This window comes from Cottoperca gobio, chromosome 12, assembly GCF_900634415.1.
Source record: "Cottoperca gobio chromosome 12, fCotGob3.1, whole genome shotgun sequence".
Taxonomy (NCBI): domain Eukaryota; kingdom Metazoa; phylum Chordata; class Actinopteri; order Perciformes; family Bovichtidae; genus Cottoperca; species Cottoperca gobio.
The window spans coordinates 13,835,300-13,854,393 of NC_041366.1; the positions used below are offsets into that span (position 1 = coordinate 13,835,300).

The 19,094-nt window shown below is 40.1% G+C and overlaps 1 protein-coding gene across 1 annotated transcript in view; it reads right to left on the reverse strand.

Annotated features, from left to right (window-relative positions):
- Positions 1–19,094, reverse strand: part of pappaa (pregnancy-associated plasma protein A, pappalysin 1a) — an 80,286-nt gene that overhangs the window by 50,031 nt on the left and 11,161 nt on the right. The window contains exons 3-7 of the mRNA XM_029444833.1: positions 15,255–15,400; positions 14,663–14,956; positions 14,091–14,283; positions 13,664–13,785; positions 6,590–7,091 (exon numbers count right to left, since the gene is read on the reverse strand). Coding sequence (XP_029300693.1) covers positions 6,590–7,091; positions 13,664–13,785; positions 14,091–14,283; positions 14,663–14,956; positions 15,255–15,400 — 1,257 coding nt within the window. The remainder of the gene's footprint in view (positions 1–6,589; positions 7,092–13,663; positions 13,786–14,090; positions 14,284–14,662; positions 14,957–15,254; positions 15,401–19,094) is intronic.

Below are 19,094 nucleotides of genomic sequence, written 5' to 3' on the forward strand. Positions count from 1 at the left end.
ATTACATTACATTCTTATTGTGATTCAGACATACAGTCACTAATAAATGATGCTCTATAAATGTCCAATGGCTTTTTGTGAATTCGATATACTATGTATGCATTGACTATTGACCGACGATTGTCCTGCACACACCACAATGTTCATTCATTGTCATGTATTGGTGTAGTTGCAATTCTGATTTGTTTGAATGGCAGGTGATTACTATGTCAGAAAACATGTGTACCATCATGGGTAGTATTGGTTAAGCATATGGCAAGAAATGAGGTATATGAATGGGGAACACCATCAGTAAATGAGGGTAAATAAGACCGATCATTTCATGTTGACCATGAAGTACTATAGACCTAATTATTAAAGTGTTTGAGTTGTGTGCAGGGAAGCCATAACCTTTTATGACCTGGTTATAAGTCAAACCATTGAGTTCAACATTTTTGTCCACTAATCACAGAGTTGGTGGTTTAATCCCTGGCTCTTCCTGTCCACAGGTCAACGTGTCCTTGGGTAAGACAGTGAACCCCAAGTGTGGGTGAATGAGAGGCATTTACCATTTCTAATTTAAGTGCAGTCAAATGTTCAATAAGATATGTTTGAATGTAGGAAGCAGGTATTGTGCATATTGGTGTATAAACATATACACACGAATACACTGCATTGCATGAAAGGTGTGCGAGTCTGTGTTTTCTTGTGAATACACGCATTCATGCTCTTCCCCTGTTGATTCATGTTAAAAAAGTACACAAACAAAAGATTTACAACAGGAAAAAGTATTTCCTTAATGACATTTTTGACTATGGTCCATGGCTTTTGTTTCTCCCCTCATCTTCATTTCTCCTGTGTTTGTTCATCACATTCTCGGCAGACGAAGTTCAAGTTCGCTGAGCTCTCTCAATTATAAAAACTGATAGACCTAAAGATCATGTAACAAAATGAATTTCCCCACAGCAAAATTTGTGCCTAGGATGATATATTTATGTTGGCTTTATTATTATCAACACAGAATGTTTGACCTGACAGACTCTCTTTTATATTTCGGTATGTCCTGTTCTGCAATGTTGGCTCATGGGGTGTAACTCCAGGCTACACTCAAACATGCCCCCTCTAATTGAATTAGTTTAGCCCCTGGAAAAGTCGAGCTGTGGGAGACTTTATCTTTGAGGAGAGCAAACACACAGAATAGACGGAAAGAAGAGAGAAAAGCCAGTAAGGCAGCACATGAATATCATTTTTTATGGATAATGAGAAATCCTGGCTACCATATAATGTAGGTAATCCAATGCACAGAAAAAAAGTAATTGCGCCGCTTCTTCAGACCACACTGAGAGACATGGTCATGCAAGAACGAGCAAGAACAAAGAGACAAGTGGCTAGATCCGGCTGAGTATGTGGTAAACGGAGAGGAGAGCAAGAAGAGAAAAACTAAGAATAAGAAGAGATAGGGGAAAAAAGGGAGGAGTGAATGGTGACTTCTAAAATAGGGCCTAGAGTTTTATACTGTATATAGAGCAGGGGGGCTTCTGTGGAAAATATGATGCTGAGGTTTATTCTATCGACCTTCCCACGGGTAGCTAGAATCAAGATAGCGCTCTCCCAATAGCCTTGAATCAGCTGATGTTAGGTTATTCATGCCAGTTATAGGAGATTCAGAGACCAAAGACACCTGAGAAATGAGAGCATTGTTTGCACGTTTACATTTTCCTGGCAAGCAATGTCTTGCTGTCCTGGGAATAATGATGGTCCTCTTTTAGCAGCAAAGGCAGAAGTAGCGGGAGTTTGGTGTATCACCACAAAAAGTCGAGGTGGATGAGCGCACGGCCATGGTCTCTCCGGTCTGCGTACACAGTCTATCTAGGCTAAAAACTGCAAACCAGTTGGCAGGGTCAATAGTGGACTACTGCAAACACTCCTGGAACCAGACCCATAACCTTCTCCAGTAGAAAGACCTTCCTCAATTATTTACCCAGACTACACTAAGAACTCAGATGCCACTGTGTCATGTATCGTTACCTGCTTGGGCCACATAGGCAGCTCTCTCACTCTATGAAGGCGTCTGCAGGCCAGGATTTTGGACTCCTCCAGTCACACATGAGGGCACTGTGGCCTTACTCCATGGACTATGGAAGATCAGATGCTGTTTAGCAGGCTTAAAAGACTACTTGTCTATTGTATAACTCTTTTTTTTGTTTGTTACAGAGTTTAAAATGTTCATACAATGGTAAAGTGTTTCTAAACAGATTATTGAGATCAAAGGACATATCCATGATCTGCTCCACCAGTAGTGTTTTAACATCCTGTGCTGGACTAGTAATGCTGCTAAGCAACATATAATACCCAGGTCTCATAATGCACCTTTGGTTTTAGAGGGTCAATAGTGCAACTCCTCATAGCGTGATAACAACTATTTAAACGTAGCTTTCAACCTGTTCCCAATTAGGTGCATGCTTGATTCCTTCTGACCTCACTGCTAATAGCCATGCTGTGTTAGACACTGCGGTTGGCAGCAGGGAAGAATGAAACAGAACAGTGCAGATGTAACACAGTTCCTTAAAAACATCCATACCTTGCGATGCGATGAGTGTGGATATACTGTATATAAGAACAACATTTAGAGTGACAGGGACATTATTAAACAGCAAGTTTCTCAAAGTGTGTATGGCCAGCATCATCTCTGAGTCTCACTCGATGTGTTACAATCATTTGACACGTGTGTATGTAATGGCCAATAACCTGTGAAAGACATGACTGGAAAAATCCAGACTTCATAAAACCACATGTTCATCTGTAACTGATTAGATATGATATGTAACTGATCTGAGATGCAACTCATACTACAAAGGACTTTACTCCAGTCGCAGACAAGGTGTCACGTGATAAGATTTCATCATTGGTGCTTTTTTTTGTGCATCCAGACATTCTTCTCAAGACCCCTGTAGGAATAGAGGTTTTATCTTGGCTCATGCTCAAAGTCAGGTACCCTTGTACCTGACTTTGACACTGTAATATGCCTTTCAAATGTGTTTTGATAACACCAGATGATTACAGATGGAAGCATGTGCTAATGAATGTGCCTGCTACTAAGAGCAAGAAGAGTGTTGGTGTGTGTCTGTGTTCATCTATGTGTGTGTTCCTGTCTACCGTGTGCACTAGGCTTATGTGTGAGCATGCATATGGATGTGTTTCCATTCTGTAGCTGCTTGTTGTTCTTGGCTGAGAGATCCCAGATGAGAAAAGCAGATAGATTTAAGGAAGTTGAGAAAATATTGAGACTGCAAGAACAACAAACAGGGCAATGCTCCTTTTGTCAGTTTGGCAGCTGACATGCATTTGCGGTAGTACTGCTATTAATTTTACACCTATGGTGTGTCTTACAAACTAATGGCACAAGTTTAGACTTAAAAGAGGTACTTCAAAAGAGACAGACAAATGCAAACCCACAAATACTAGTGAGGTGAAGTGTGTTGTTAATATTACATTGGAATGCTGATTAGTCCGCTAATTGCCTTAATTGCAGCTATTGGTTATAATTGTTATCTTTACGTGAAAAAGACAGCCTCTGTCCAAAAAATATGACCTCCTTCTTGAACATCCACACAAACAAACTTGCGAACCCACTTCTGATATTAGAGTAGTCCCAATCCATTCCTATATGAGTTGTCTGGTTCCAATCCTTTGATACAGAGTGCTGGAGAAATTCTGGTGAATGCACCAGACATCCCATGACTCCCCACGAGGACTACACCGTTAACTCTGTCTGCAACTCATAAATATGGTTCATATTAGGAGGATTACGCAAGGCATTATAATGTCTAACATCCTATAAAGAAGGCGACGGGGGTCAGCCTGTTATGAAAAGAAGAAGCCATTTTCGAAGTAAAATCAATGAGTGATGAGAGGGAATGAAAATGTAATAATGTTGCCAGATCATTTACAGTTTATTTAAAAATATTGATTCATTTCTTACAATGACACTAAGAGTTAGTCTAGTACCAACTATGTCAGTAGGCAAAAGTGTTAATTGCTTTTATAGACATTTTCAGGTAGGCATGCATAGTGTTGCACTAATGTGTATACACAACAAGTGACCACAACAGTTGTGTAAAGAATAAAAAGTGATCTTGAAACAGCCACTGTCAGAGTATCTGGCGCCTTTTGATACACGCAGAGGATACCCACAATGATGACTGCCAGAGCACAGCGCTATTTTTCACAATTAGCCAAAAAAGTGTGTAGCTCAAAAAAACATAAATGCGGATAAACAAATCTAGAATCTTCTTTTTAAGAGGAAACATGTGGTAGACTGACTTTCCAAGCAGCAGCAGAGTAGGTAATGGATGGATGGGGGTATTATGTGGAAGAGTTGTGCAGAACCAGAGTAGAGTCAGATTACAGAGGGGGTGTGGGGTAGTAATGATGCTGGGGGAGCTGCCCTCTCTCCCTCTCTCTCTCTCTCTTGGCTGGGAGGTCTTTTCACATCAGCTCTGAGATAGGCTTTGACTGAATGACAGCTCTGAAATCCACATCAGGAAGAGGATTAGCTGATGGGCTGGGGTGCCTCAGAGGGATGGGGTCAAACTAATCCAATCCTCCTACACTTTCTCGACCCCCTAATGTTCTCTTCCATCACCTATTGCCCCCCTTGAGCCTAGCGATAATTTACCCCCAACTGGTCCAGCCTTCCACCGCTGCGTCTCCTCTTTACTTGACCCTTCTTACTCCCCACCATAATTTACTCTGTCACCCTGACCTCCCAGCCCTTAGCCATTCCAAACTAACCACCACCCATGGACGGAGCCAAGATGTCAGTTGTGCTCTTGGTCAGTTTGCCCCAGCTCAGGTGAAGGCCAGTGGCCTGACAGTGGGAGGTCAATCAACCCCCTCAACCAAGACCTCCATCACTCCACCCAACCCCATGGAAACATGTTGCAAGAAGAAGCAGCTTACTGTGTGGTCAACAAAAGCATTTCAGCAGATGCACAAAGGCGATCAAACAGAGTACTTCACATTGGATTTGTGGCATGCCAAAACATCTGAGTGAACTTTGCTCTTTACTCCACCATGTCAAAGGTTATGTTTGGTGTCAGACAGTGAGGGAGATGGGGCATTATCTTAGCCGTCAAACTGACATCACAGAATATAACATCTCTAACAAACCTTTTCGTGAGTGACTGTTGGTTCTCTTGTTAGACTTTCTTTTAGGATTATTTGTCAAGAAAGCCACATTAGTACTATGCATTTAAGTTACTTGGTTTGTCATGACATGCAAACAGACCCCAGAACATAGTAGTACACACAAAGTGCTCCCCCTGCATCAGTATCATAAACTATAAAGCTAATGTCCATGTGATGATCAATAACCAAGAGTAACTCATTGTAAGAAAAGTACCTTTAATACCTTTCGCATGTTTGCTCTCAATTGTTTGTTTTTATCTCCTTATTATGTTTTTTTAGAATTTAAGTTTTTATGTTTTGTTCCAAAAACTGTTTTTAAAGGTAAATATTTTAGTTTAACAAAAAAAAAGACAGCATATTTTTTTGTTACACATATTGTTCATTTAAATTAGTTAAAGACGTTGATGCCTGGAATACAAACTTGCTATAAAACTTCTCTGACCATTTAACAGAGACAAGATGCTCTCACAACAGAAAATAGTCAGCCAGTGCCACTGACCACTACCACTGGAATGCAACCACAGCTAGTGAAATACACCACAGCAGTGAAACTACCTACAGTACATCAATGATCACTGAAGTGTGCCCAAACCCCACATAAATGCATGTGTACTGCAGACAGCCTTCCACAGACACATCCATTCAACCAGGAAGTTGTGTACGGACACTTTATGGAACTTAGGTATCATCAGTCCAATCTTGCATAACATGCATGCTCACCCTTTCGCCTCTTATCAAGCACTTTCCTACTCATGTGAACCACAATGACAGCACGAAAGTGAGATGGCACAACAAGCAGCGGCCCTATGTATAGCACAATCTTTATCAAGTCAGCACATTCCATGAAAGCAAAGCACTAAACTCTCACCACAGTGTGCAGATAATACCTTTAACAAGCCATCTGTTTGCCCTTTCTTCATGGAATATGGGAAAAAACAAATGTGGGCAACAACTGACCTATGACTTAGGAAACAAATGTTAGGCAGTAGATTTGAAACTGCAGAAGCAGTGGTGGCGTGCTTGTGCTCCTGGGGGTATTGAAAAGGATATCTGGTATTACAAGAAAACATTTTTTTTGTGGATAGTTTCCACAGATAAATAAATAACTTATTGCATGTCCAAAAAAAACATAATTACATCACGCTGCAGCAGGAAGCAAAATGGTAAGTACTCAGCAATTCTCAACTTTTAAAAGAAAATGCTTTGGGTAAAAACAATTGTTTCAAACCAAAGCATGTCCAATGTATTGTTTGGCTTTTCTCCCTCTTCTATGAGGAAAGGTTGGTCTTTCTCAAACCTTGACAAAGACTAAACTCTAACTTGATAGTATTTAGAGTTTTCCAAACTCAGGAATGTCAGGGAGGACATATATAGATCTTTGCGCACTCATACAAAAGTATTCACCTACCGGGTCACTCACCTGTCAGTATATCGACGGGTAGGTTCATTCAGCATCAGACCATGTGGTGCATGAGTGAAGGGTGGTTGACGCAACAGTCGATAGCGTAGTGGTTGGCAATACCTACAAAGTATGCAATCTGGCTTGGATGCCAAGAGGGTGGCATCGATCTCTAGGTGTTGTTCCATAGTGAAAAACTGTACTCCATACACCTCTTCCTCTATATCCAGCTTCAGAGTCAGTGGGGTATCGCAGAAGACATTACTGGGGCCCAATGAAATGTTGTTCCCACTGACAGTAAGGAGCAAGATGTTATGGATAGCTGGCAGTGCTGTTTCTTCGGGGCTGAAGAAGGTGACCCACACAGTCAGGGAGTCTGGTACCAACGGGTAGAGGAACTCTAACTGAAGCATGCAGCCCTGGAGAGGACACTCCGACAGGCCCACAAAACCATGCTCATTCCCGGCATTTGGGCTCCAGGTGCGCACGCTTGGCTCACAAGCCTGCTCCACATCTGGAGGTCCTGTGGATACAAGACAGACACAACAAAATGACATTTAAGATAAACCAGACACAATAAGCAAAAGTCACCGAACCATTTCCGATGTTAACATAATGAATGATTGTTAGATTAGACATGTAGTGATGAATACAAAAATGATATGCCACAGGTCCTTGAATTCCTCAAAGGATGTCCTCAAATACTGTGCACAGGAAAAATTAAAATGTATATTTAATTTATATCTCAATCGTAAAGCTAATAGCATTTTCATGAGTGGTGACAGATCAAGCATTTGCATCAGAGATCTTTTTTAGTATAGCTGCACTTCTTGCAACATCAAGGTAGAGGTGCAACTGAGAGTTCATTGTGAGTCCATCTGCAGAGGAAAGGCAGAGCTGAGGTGTGTACCTTCTGAGAGGGGCCTGTGCAGGGTTCTCACTTCAGCACAGTCATTACAACCCCTAACAGTCACACTCCAGCCATATTTGGAGTCCACACACAGCTAACTCGCATTATCCCAAGTGACGTACACTAACATTCATCAAGCACTTTTAGAAGCCAGCAAGCAGCAGACACTATGTTCTCCCTCGATTTCCTTTTGTGCATTTCCAAGCTGGCAACCAACGAAGCCATTTGCTAACCTCATTTCTGGGCACCGTGCAAAATTCCAGTGTTTAATCAAGTGAGGACTGAATATGGTTTCCAAGCCACATTATCTCAACACATTTATTATTTTACTGTAAGTGTGTGTGTGGCCAGAGTGGAGGTGAATTAAAGAAAAAGAGAAAGGGAGGGAGGGAGAAAGAGAGGGGAGGCTGGGAGAGAATGAACCGAGATACTCCAAGAGCTTGGCTTTGCTCGGCTTATGTAGTCCTGGCTTTCTGGGTACATTTTCATGGAGTTTGCAAGAAAAGGAGCTGTAGCCACTGAAAATATTTTGTAATGTCAGCTGTTATGATGGGCCCTACTCCTGCTCTGGCGCTGTTGCTAATGTGGTTGGAGATTTAAGAGGAGACAGAATAAGAGTCTCATCCACCGTGTAACCTGAGGCAATGTAAACTGTATTTCAAAGATGCAAAGATGTATCTATGATTGGCAGAACAATCTGTGCAAGCAAAGGGTTTGAATTCCAACATCAAATCCACAATAATGTCTCATTAATTATCTGCTTAACTGAAGACAGAGCAGCTACCTTCAACAGATCAAAATGAGAAGATAAAATACGATCCAGGAAGTCTACATGGGTCTGAAGGCTTATTAGACATGAAACCTATGCACGAGGGTCTAAAATACTCTGAGACAGGATCTTATTAAGTGAAATGTTATTACGATGAGAATCATATATCTTTAATTGCGATGATTGCCCTGAAACACAGCGTACTAGAACTGAGCGTGTGCATGGATTTGACTGGCCAACACAGCGACTTGCTGAATGACGTTTGATTTCATTGCGGCAAAAGTTTAGTCTGGTTCAACCGTTTTTGCTAAACGATGCTGATTTTTTGTTTTGTTGGCACTCCTGCTCATTCGAAGTTGCCTCGTTCAAAGGAAGGAGGGGGGGGGTTCATTATTTCATACTGCGCTAATGTAACACAGTCTTATTTTCATCCCTGTAACATTTGTTCTTTTAAGGGTTAAACGTAGTGGTTGGCAATAATAGCATTCCTTCATCTTGTTCATTGTCAGAACTTCAGCAGGATTATAGCTGATATGGGCAGAGGGGCATGGGGGTTATAATGAGACTTCTTTCTCTTTTTTTTTTTTGAGTAAACACTTCTTTAAATATTAACATCTACTACTAACTGAATTGACAGTGATGTATTCAACAATTATGCGTTCATTAAGTTATCTGATAATTGAGCAACATCAGACAACTGGCAATTCCATAATCAGCAACTGTGCTAGCCATTCAAGGTTAATCTTGTTCATGCGGTAAAGAAATAATACTGATACTGTGCTGTTCTAAAATAGGATAATCAATGTTTGATACAAGTTAGGGAAAAATGACTAGTATGCAAAGCATAGATGCTGGTGCCTGCCCGCTATCCATCCATAATCCTTCCGTGATGGAGAATCATACTGATCCACAAAAAGTCCAGAGAGCCGGATGAATAAACAGACAGGGATATGTCCAGGCATGCACGCTTTATGCTTTCTAAGAAGTGTCTGGCTCTGGCTCTCACTATCGATGACTCACTGTCACACACTTCCTCACTCCGAAGGCAGACATCAACCCCCGCTAACCCTTTTACCCTGACACACACACAAACACAAACAGAGAGACACTTCACAGACACACTTTATGAAGGTAACAGACACTCTACAGCTTGGGAATCAATGTCACATCACGTTTCATTCGAGGATCTCAGAGGTTAATCCATCATAGCTGTTAGCAGCTGTTTTTTGTTTAGTTTATTTTTTACACATGGAGTAATTGACACAGGTGCTATTTCTGGGTACACATCACTACAGATAAGTTTGACCGACAGAGAAAATATCAAAAGAGGAGCTACAGTAGTTGTAGAGGAACATACAGTGCCGTGAGTGGGATCATGGTGGCGCTGACCACAGCTGGAATAAAAACAGCTGCATAAAACAGCTTTCTTCCTCGCCTTCCGTGCAAACGAGAGGAGGATGTGACGTTTGGTCGTTTGAGATGGACAGACTGAGCAGATTTTAAATGGATTTCAATGTGAAAACTGGAGGCACATCTTTATACCAGCTGTAAATGTAATCAGTTCAAATCATATCTAGGTACAATCTGGATACGGGAAGCATTTTAATGCAAAGGGGGTCAAATTGCCGACAGTTCATGTATAATGTTAGCCCCTGGCAAGGTAAAACTGAGCAGACTTTTGAACAGAGCTTAGTGCTCTATGTACGATAGAGTTACTGTTCACTCGGGGTGTAAATGTTATACCAAAATAAATATTCACTCAGCTACATCACACATTAGACCATTTACTCAAGCATGGCCAGTGTTGATCTTGAAAGGTAAAAGAACAAGGCTCTCTCTTTCTCTCTTTGATCACTTGTTTTGTGTTTCAGTGTAGCAAATTACGCGGTATACACCAATGGATCAGAATGATTGATAGCTTAAACAAAGAGATCACATCAAGATGTCAATGAGAACTACCCATTTTATTCTCAGTAATCGTATTTTCTTTTTCCTGTCCCAGTTTAATCCGGTCAAAATCAAGGGATTGAAAGTGAGCATATCTTTGTTCTTTTTCAGAATATTTATTTGAGTTGAACTATTTTTGCACCATAATGAGAAGGAATTAGCTAATTAATGACTCTGGATTAAGTTAGACCCTACTGCTTCCAGGGAATTACAAAATCTAATTATAGCCTATTACTGTTAAAACCAATAGTTGGTGCTAAAGACTCAGTGAGGAGAATGGGATTTAAAGTAGTCTGTACATGAGGGCAATTATGCATTACAGAAGAGTGTCTATTTACCAAAAAATATGTGTCACACATTATGTAACAATCATGCGTTAGTTATCCTTGTTAGGAGCATGGACCTGGAGCACAGCATTGAATAATGTCAAGCAGACAAACCCTGCATTGCATCACGTAAATCAGCAAGGCTACTTGGTTATTTCTTGAACCTCAACATACAGACACACATATGCTTGCTGTTAAGGCTTATTGAGTTAATCCAAACATATTTACACACAAAAGTGAACATTTTGTACACTGTATATATTGCAAATGCAAATGAAGAGTATTATTCTCATAGTGCACCTCCATGTGCAGATACAAAATAACAGGAATGTGTATTCACATAGAGCCACACGCGCACACACACACACACACACACACACACACACACACACATACTCACAAATGCTGGCGAACATACACATCCTGGACCTTTCACTTCCATTCATGCACACTGCTGTTTTCAATCAACCAAGGATCCTCCCTTGTGAATGTCACTAACCACATGCAATTCTCCTAACTATCTTGGGTGGTTTCCACCCGACCCAACCTCTCTTACCCCCTCCCTGAATCCATATCCATGTGTGTTTTTGCCTTCTTTTTTTTTCCTTCAGCCATATTTCTCCAGGGTATAGAGTAGTAAAGATTTATGAGAGGTACTCTGGCTGTCTCTGACCATGCCAGTGTTTCCCAGTCAAGTAGTGTGAGGACACAACAAGTCCTTAGATAACAGGTGCCATGTGTATGCATAAATGCTGATGAATGCATGTAATGTAGACACACATACACAGTCACAAGCGTGCATACGTTAACACATGTATCATCCAGTATAAGGATGTTATGCCAATAGTTAATAAGCCTATACTTTAGTGTAGATTTACATCTTAGAGTCAGTAACTGCCAGATTGCCTATTGGTAGTTAGTAATATGCACCATCACAGCAGGAAACGGCAGCTGTGGTGTCCAGTGAGTAGCTGGTGCAAGCGGAGTTAATAGGGAATGGGGAGCTGCCAAAAACAGGGACCCCTTCCAGGAGGGAAAATAGAGTGCAGTTGGTTTACACACACAGCATGTTAGACAAGCCCAGACTTGCCTCTGATACGTACACTATTACAGCAACCCTTTCGTTATTAGATTGACTGGATATTCATTTTTGATATCTGCAATGTCATTCTGCCCAGTCAAAGCTCTAATTCAAATTATCTGTAATTCTATTTTGACTAGACAAAATTATAATTTTAGATATCTTTAATTACATTTTGTCTAGTAAGATTCAAACTCATTTTGCCATTAATATGTAGGCCTGTGGGATTTCTTATTACAGATATTTACAATGCAGTTGCAGATATTATTATTATTATTATTATTATTATTATTATTATTATTATTATTATTATTATTATTATTATTGTTAGATATCTGCTAACTAGTCAGAATTCAAGCTCAAGACCTCTTTAGTTCCCTTGAATAAAAGTTATCTACATATAAAATATATGCTAAAGTTAACTAGAAGCTAATGAAAAGTAGCATGAAGTGCACTAAATGCACTCACATAATGGATCATTAACTACTATTATTTAATAGCATGGCCCTCGAAGTGTGTACAACACGCATCTCAAAACTGTGAGTTCTTTTACAACTAAATGTTATCACACTTTTAACAATTTTACATTTAATTAATCAGTGGAGTTATGCTAGCTAGCTAATAATAATAAGCTAGCTAACTCAGTTCTAGCTAGTACCGAGCTTACGTAGCATTGTTTAGGGTAGCAGATTGGTTCCACGCTTTAACATTACTACAGTTAGGACGGTTTACCCAAGATAGTGTTAAATTCATCGGTTTGTCCTCTTCATGGAAGCATTTTCTCTTAATTTCTCTAAAGTTAAACATATTCTTTGAACATACATTTAAAAAAGTATTGCCGTCACCTTAGTGTGCCATTCCTTCAGTGAGTCTTTTAGTCTCTTTCATTTGTTAACATGAGCACTGTGAATGTATCTCTTGACAAATGACTTTGGGTCTATTACTGCAGTCAGAACATAAGGAAACACTCCACTTATTACAAATGTATTTCCTCTGTGGAGCATTAACATGAGCCAATAGATTAACTCCTGAATGTTAAACTCAGTTTACACACTGCAGACAGGGATACACTTGCTAGTCTAGCAACATTAAGGCTAAAAACAACCCATAATGCAACATGCTCTTAAATGCTCGTACTAGCTTGCTCAATTTAAAGCAAACATGTGCTGGTGTAAACGTGAAGTTCTGATTTCCAGGGGGGGGGGGGGGGGGGGGGAGAAAATCCTAAATTCAGGCCAACACGGTGCTATACAGATCTCCACCCAATTTCTTTTCAAGTGGGAAACATTACTACATCTGAGATACTTGACTGGACACAACCTTGTTAGACATAGTGTAAATGACTTGATAAAAAACAAAAGCATGAACACATAGCTGCACATAGTGACATGCATAATATCCAGAGTATGCTTGATCCTGCCACTGCCAGAACCACAGAGTGAGGTGACAGCAACTATTTTTATAACTTTAATACCTCATCGCTGACTCGTCTCACTGTATAGTTGTTATAATATGGATTTACTAGAAGGTCAACAATATAAATGAAACGTCAGCTAATTTCAGCATTTACTACACCTAAATCCCTCTTAACTGAAATGTTAAATAGAATTACAGTTAAAAGTGAATATTTAACCTTGGTTTTGAGCCTGCAGCCACATATGGGAGTTGTGTTATCATACAGCATCATCCGTTAGGAAGTGACCTCTTCCATATTGTCCCATGGCCCAAGTGTCATGAATCCAGTGAGTCATTTGCACCACATTATTTTTGCAAGTCCGAATATTGACTCATACTGTAAATTGTGGATGAAAGATGGATGTGGCTTTGATTTTGTTTTAAATGTGCATCATAACTAAAGACAGATTCAGTGCTGAGTGAAGGACGAGGAAAGGAAACGTATTTGCTTTTCTTATGATTAGCATGATTAGCATCAGTGAGAGTACACTTGAGCCTTGAACGTGTCCAATTTGTAAATTATTGTTACTTATTATTGTTACAAATTGTAATTTGTCCAATGCCTTGAAACCCAACAACCACTATAGTGTATCATATCGTACTGTACCTTCAGCCTCTCGTGGGGACCAGTGTCCAGAAGGAGCACACGGTCGTGGGGAGGAGGAGTTGGAGGCGTACTGCAGTAGAACTCTCCCCTCAGTGCATTTATCACACACTGATCCCACTTCTCTAGGAAACCAACAGACAGGCACAGCAACCAACTTAGATACAGGCCAAATACTTATAATTTATACAAGATATAAAGTTATAGTCATGACAATAAGGTCAAGTTATGTGACAAACCATTAAAGTAAAACGTTTTAAGATGGTACTTCCAATTATTTGGCTCACTAAAATGTGTTTTAATCTGTAAAAAATGAATTGAACATAAAATTTCACTACTTGTTATATTAACTCAAACAATGATCAATAATGTCATTAATCTCTGTCAACTTTATTACCAACTGTTTGGCAACCTATGTAGCTCATTTCACCTGTCGTAAAAGTGTCCAGAAATCGGAGGAAACCATTCCAGGGTGATGGAATTATGATGCTGCTCAACGACTTGGGGTGGCATTGGCACTGGAGGAGGTTTGGAGGCGGGTTGCCAGGTCTGGTAGATGAGGTCCAGGTAGCAGTGCATCCTAGCAACCTGGTTCAGCGTGAAGGAGTCTGTACAGGCATCATCTGCAGGTAACAGAGGTAGGTGGTTAGTGTGAGGAGTGGGGATTGGATTTTGGATTGATCAGTGACAGGAAAAGAAGGTATTAAAACCTTCCACTGGTCTCAATTCCATGAATTAAATGGACTACCTATGTGTTTTTAGCGCCCTCTTTTTTCCATTTAACTATGACAAAGAAATGTTTTGCACAAGTAACATGAAAGGATGCGCCCCCCGCTGTGTTTTTCCCCATGAGATGTCCCTGCTAAATTCCACACCTGTCTCTGTATGCACACAGACTCAACAAATTCCTCTACAGATCTCTGTGTGTCAGTTTCATGTGAGAGGTATAACTAACGTTTTGTCTAGATAAGTAGCAGAACATATGTGGAGGCTCCATCTCACCTGCATAACTCATGTAGTTGTTAAACGGCGTGTGTGTGAAATGCCGACAGCCACAGGTTTCGTTGCCAGGTTCAGGATCGTGGCAGCCTTTGAATTTGGGAGTGGGGTTGGTGTCCGCACACAGATCTCCCGTATCCAATGAGGGCTCAGTCTCCAAACATGCATCATTACACGACTCAATCTCTGATATACCTCGAAAAACGTGATAAAGCCCAAGACTGTGACCGATCTCATGGACCATTGTGTCAGTGTGACCAAACGTACCATAGAAGGAAGGGTTTAGCACAATTCCACCTGAGAAAATGAAGGAGGAAGACACACATACACATGTAAACACTGCAATAACTCAAGTGAATGTGCAACAAACACAAAAGTCTATTCCTAGTGTAGTGTAAAGTAGTTGTGGAACTGGAGTAATATTCAGAAAATGCATTATTAATGAGCCTCCTAAGCTTCATTATCACATTCTTCCCTGTTAGAGCTGTGATTAAGAGAAAAGCAGCTTGGAGCTTGAACTGTAATTACTCAAAATCAACAATCTAGGCTGCCAAAGAGGGGATGTGTGTATGCATGCATGCATGTATGGATGTACCCAAATGTGTGAGGGCCTCTTTGTCCCAGGGCCAAGTGGCAACCCCCGCAAGATCTTCATCAGAAGAATTGGCAAAGAAGACATTCAGGTGTGTCGAGCCATCCAAATGCAGAATCTCTTTCAGCTCTTTCACATCCAAATAGGCTCTGGAAGATAAAAAGTTAATTCTCATTAAGTTAATAACTCTACAATGAAGATAGTCTCTTCCACGTGAATGCAGAGTTAACCAAGGCAAAGTTTTACAAATTACAACCTAGCCAAAAAGTGTCATCTCAGAAATAGGTCCCTGTTGAATTTAAGTATTTCTTTTAAGTGTATTGGCATGTCCAAAGGCCCTTAAACCAGCAGAATGAAGGTTCAATAGAAATAATTGACCGTGTAAGGTTGAAACCAGTTGGCGTTTTAACCAATAAGCCCAAATGAATATCCTTGCTCTGCCTAATAGTGCCTGAAGTACAGTATGTTTCCCCTTGGATACCACCAACAGATCTTTCGTAATTTCGTGTCTACAGGTCCTTCCACAGTGATTTTGCACCTGCAGTGCGATTTAGCAGGGTGTCAGATAAGGTTAATTAAAGAACTGTGAAATGGACTGGTATCAATTTTGATTAATTATATTGTTTTTTCTCATTCCAATACATTTTATTGCAATCCCTTCTCACTTACACCACGCTTAACTAACTCGAAAAGGGGGATTACAGACAATGTTGTTGATTTTGTTGTCTAGGAGGCGCAGATAAACAGTACAATACCCCAAATATGCAACTATGGGCGTATAGCACTTTTAATGTTGAGACACGAAATATCATGCCGAAATGTTTATGTATCTGTGATGATGTCGGATGTTTTATGTTAGAAGTCAATGAATCATGCATAACCACTACATGGGAAAAAACAATTAATTTTTCCCATTTCTTTGTTCATCTTTGACGATCCCCTTGAGTGTGCTCTTTTTCTTAATTCTTAACATCGTGCAAGAGACGTCATGGCAAGCCACATAAGTACCAAACAGGTGCCAGTGGGAATAACTCGAATTGACTCCTAAAGTGACATTTACAGTGAATGGCTCCTGCCTGATTTATGCATATAATATGATGTATTCAAATATCCACACTATCCCTAAATATACAGAATAATGTAGTATACTGTATATGAGGAGGTGCTAACGTGGCCGTGAAATACAGCTACAGTATGTGTCCCTGCAGCAACACTGGTTCCATGTTTTTCTTTATTTAGGTTGCATCTATAGAATGTGTTCAGGTCAGCCTGACCCATTCAAGTCAGCCTGACACTGTCAGTTCATTGTTCAGGTATTCTGATGAAATAATGTTTTGTGTCTGCCCTGGGGACACTAACGGGAGCACTAATGACAGCAATCATTCAACACAATGAGATGTCTTTCCAGCAGTGAAACTGGCATTCATTTTATGAACTCATCAAATAAGTTCTTCTCTGGCTGGTGGTCCTGGCAGAGAGCCTCAACAACCTCAGTACTCTTTGACGAGTCAATTTAAATCTGTTGCATACGCTGAAGTGATACTTTATTCCTTTTCTTTGGCTTTAAATAGATACACAATGGATACTCACAAGTTTATCAGAAAGAAAACATACTGCTATCACACAAATTAGATACTCTTCGGATGTTTTGACCTCATTTGTGTGACCCACTTGCCTGCCTTATATGTTGTACTCTTAATATGGATGTGATTAAATCATAAAATTAAGTGTGATAAGTGTGTTGCTAAAACAGCATGCCTTTACTCCACCTAACCCTATATAGCAGGGAGAGTTTCCTCTCATTTTGCGTATACAGTATATCATGCTTTGTTTTTTATTAAGTGTACATCACATTTGTCCCACTTAAGTGAACTCAGTAAATATAAATATAAAAGCAAAGATTTCAAAGGCTCATGCCTTTGTGAAGTGCAAAATCCTGGAGTGTGCTATTTATATGTACTCTCCCACTCAACAGATGTCTCCAAATAAAAGTATATTTACACTATGTGTTGAATTGTTGTAAAGTTATAAGTTTTACTAGCCACAGACACTTGATTTGATTTGATTTAATTAGATTTATTTTGAGTACAAGCTGAGGGGTTGAGGTTATCATTGACAGTAAACACACTGGTATAATGTCAAGGGTTTAGGGTTAGGGTTAGCAAGAGTCACTGACATGCAACACAATATATGATTAATGGCCCTGTGATAATAAAAGTGATATACACAAAATTAGCAGCTCAAAGCAGAAGGAATAAAAAGTGACATCTTGTGATTTTAGCTTAATTATATTGGAGTACTTGGTTGCCAAAAGAAGTGGTACCAGTGTATGTTCAGTGTACCCACTTAATCCCATGGGTCACTATAGTGACCATAAAAAAGGTTTTCAGTTTTAAGGCTCTCGAAATGTTACTGAATGCTGTATTTCTATCATATACTGAAATAGTAAAGGTTCTAAATGAAATATGTGCAGTGTCACATGTTTAGTGTAAATGATCACATAACTAGAGCTGTGCCTGAGGATGGCTGCATCAAAGCTCCAAAAACAAAAAGTGTACCGAATAAAGTGTTGAGTCGCCAAAGTTGAACACTACACTACACTATTAGACCTGCAGAATCTATTTTGTGCTATAGATCCCTCATTTTCCTTTTTATACGTTGGAAAACTAAATGTCAGCATAAAATACATTAAAGTATATTCAATGTAGCCGATGTCAGTAACATAGGTGTGTGGCGGTGTTCCGAAGGGTTGTGACAAACTTGATAAAGCTACCAACAATGTATATTTCTGCTTGGTGAAGACACCGTGCTTCCTCAAAACAAACATTTTGAAAAAAGGGTTCAGTGTAGCAAAAGCTTTCTTCAAGACTATGCGAGTGCAAGTGGGGGCACTCACTGGGGCCAGGTCTAAGGAGAGAGACTGAGAGAGAACAGATGATATAAGGTCCCTTTTCCTAATAATTTCAGGAATTTCATTATTTCCTCAGAAAATATTTATCCAGAGTTTTTGGACATGCATGAGGGGGGTAAAGGGTCAGCGAGGTTTGATGCTGAAATGATCGAGTCAGCAATGAATAAGAGCAACAGTTCTACTGAAGGGTCAGAACCTAATGAGTTCAATTATTCCAACACCCCCTTGACCTTTACAAAAACACTTTGCATCACAAAGCAGACAGATAACTGATTGATTGAACAATGTGTGTCTGCATTTACATACATATGTATGCTTGATTTTGATTTAATTAAGACACTGGTAAAGATTTAGTACAGGCTTAGGTTAGCTACCACTGTAGGAAGTCGATACCCAATGATTACATCGTGAGGGTGTTTGTCGTCAGAGCAGTTTGGGCCTTTCAAACACTATCTTTCTATCTGTCCATACACATCTTACTCAAATCTCCTCCCTAATAACCTTTTAGCCTACCCCCGGTGATCTCTGTCTCACACACCCCTCAACTATTTCCCCATCCTGTAGCCCCCTGTGTTCCCCTCTCTTGCCTCCCAACAAACTTTCTTCAGCCGAGATGAGCCACTTGGGAAAGACAGTATTTTCCATGCATTTAACCACACCACTATTCAGACATTTCCTGGGAAAAAAAGACTTGCAAAGAAAGAGAGAAAAAAATGAGAGAGAGAGAGAGAGAGAGAGAGAGAGAGAGAGAGAGAGAGAGAGAGAGAGCGCATCACTGCAGAGCATCTGTTGGAGGGAGATCCAGGGGTGCGCGAGGCAGCTCAAACTGTTAATGCTTTTGTATCTGATACATATTAAATGGTGGATTATGACCTCATCCATTTACACCCATATATAATTCATATAAGCCCATAAACTTGCCTTGTATACAT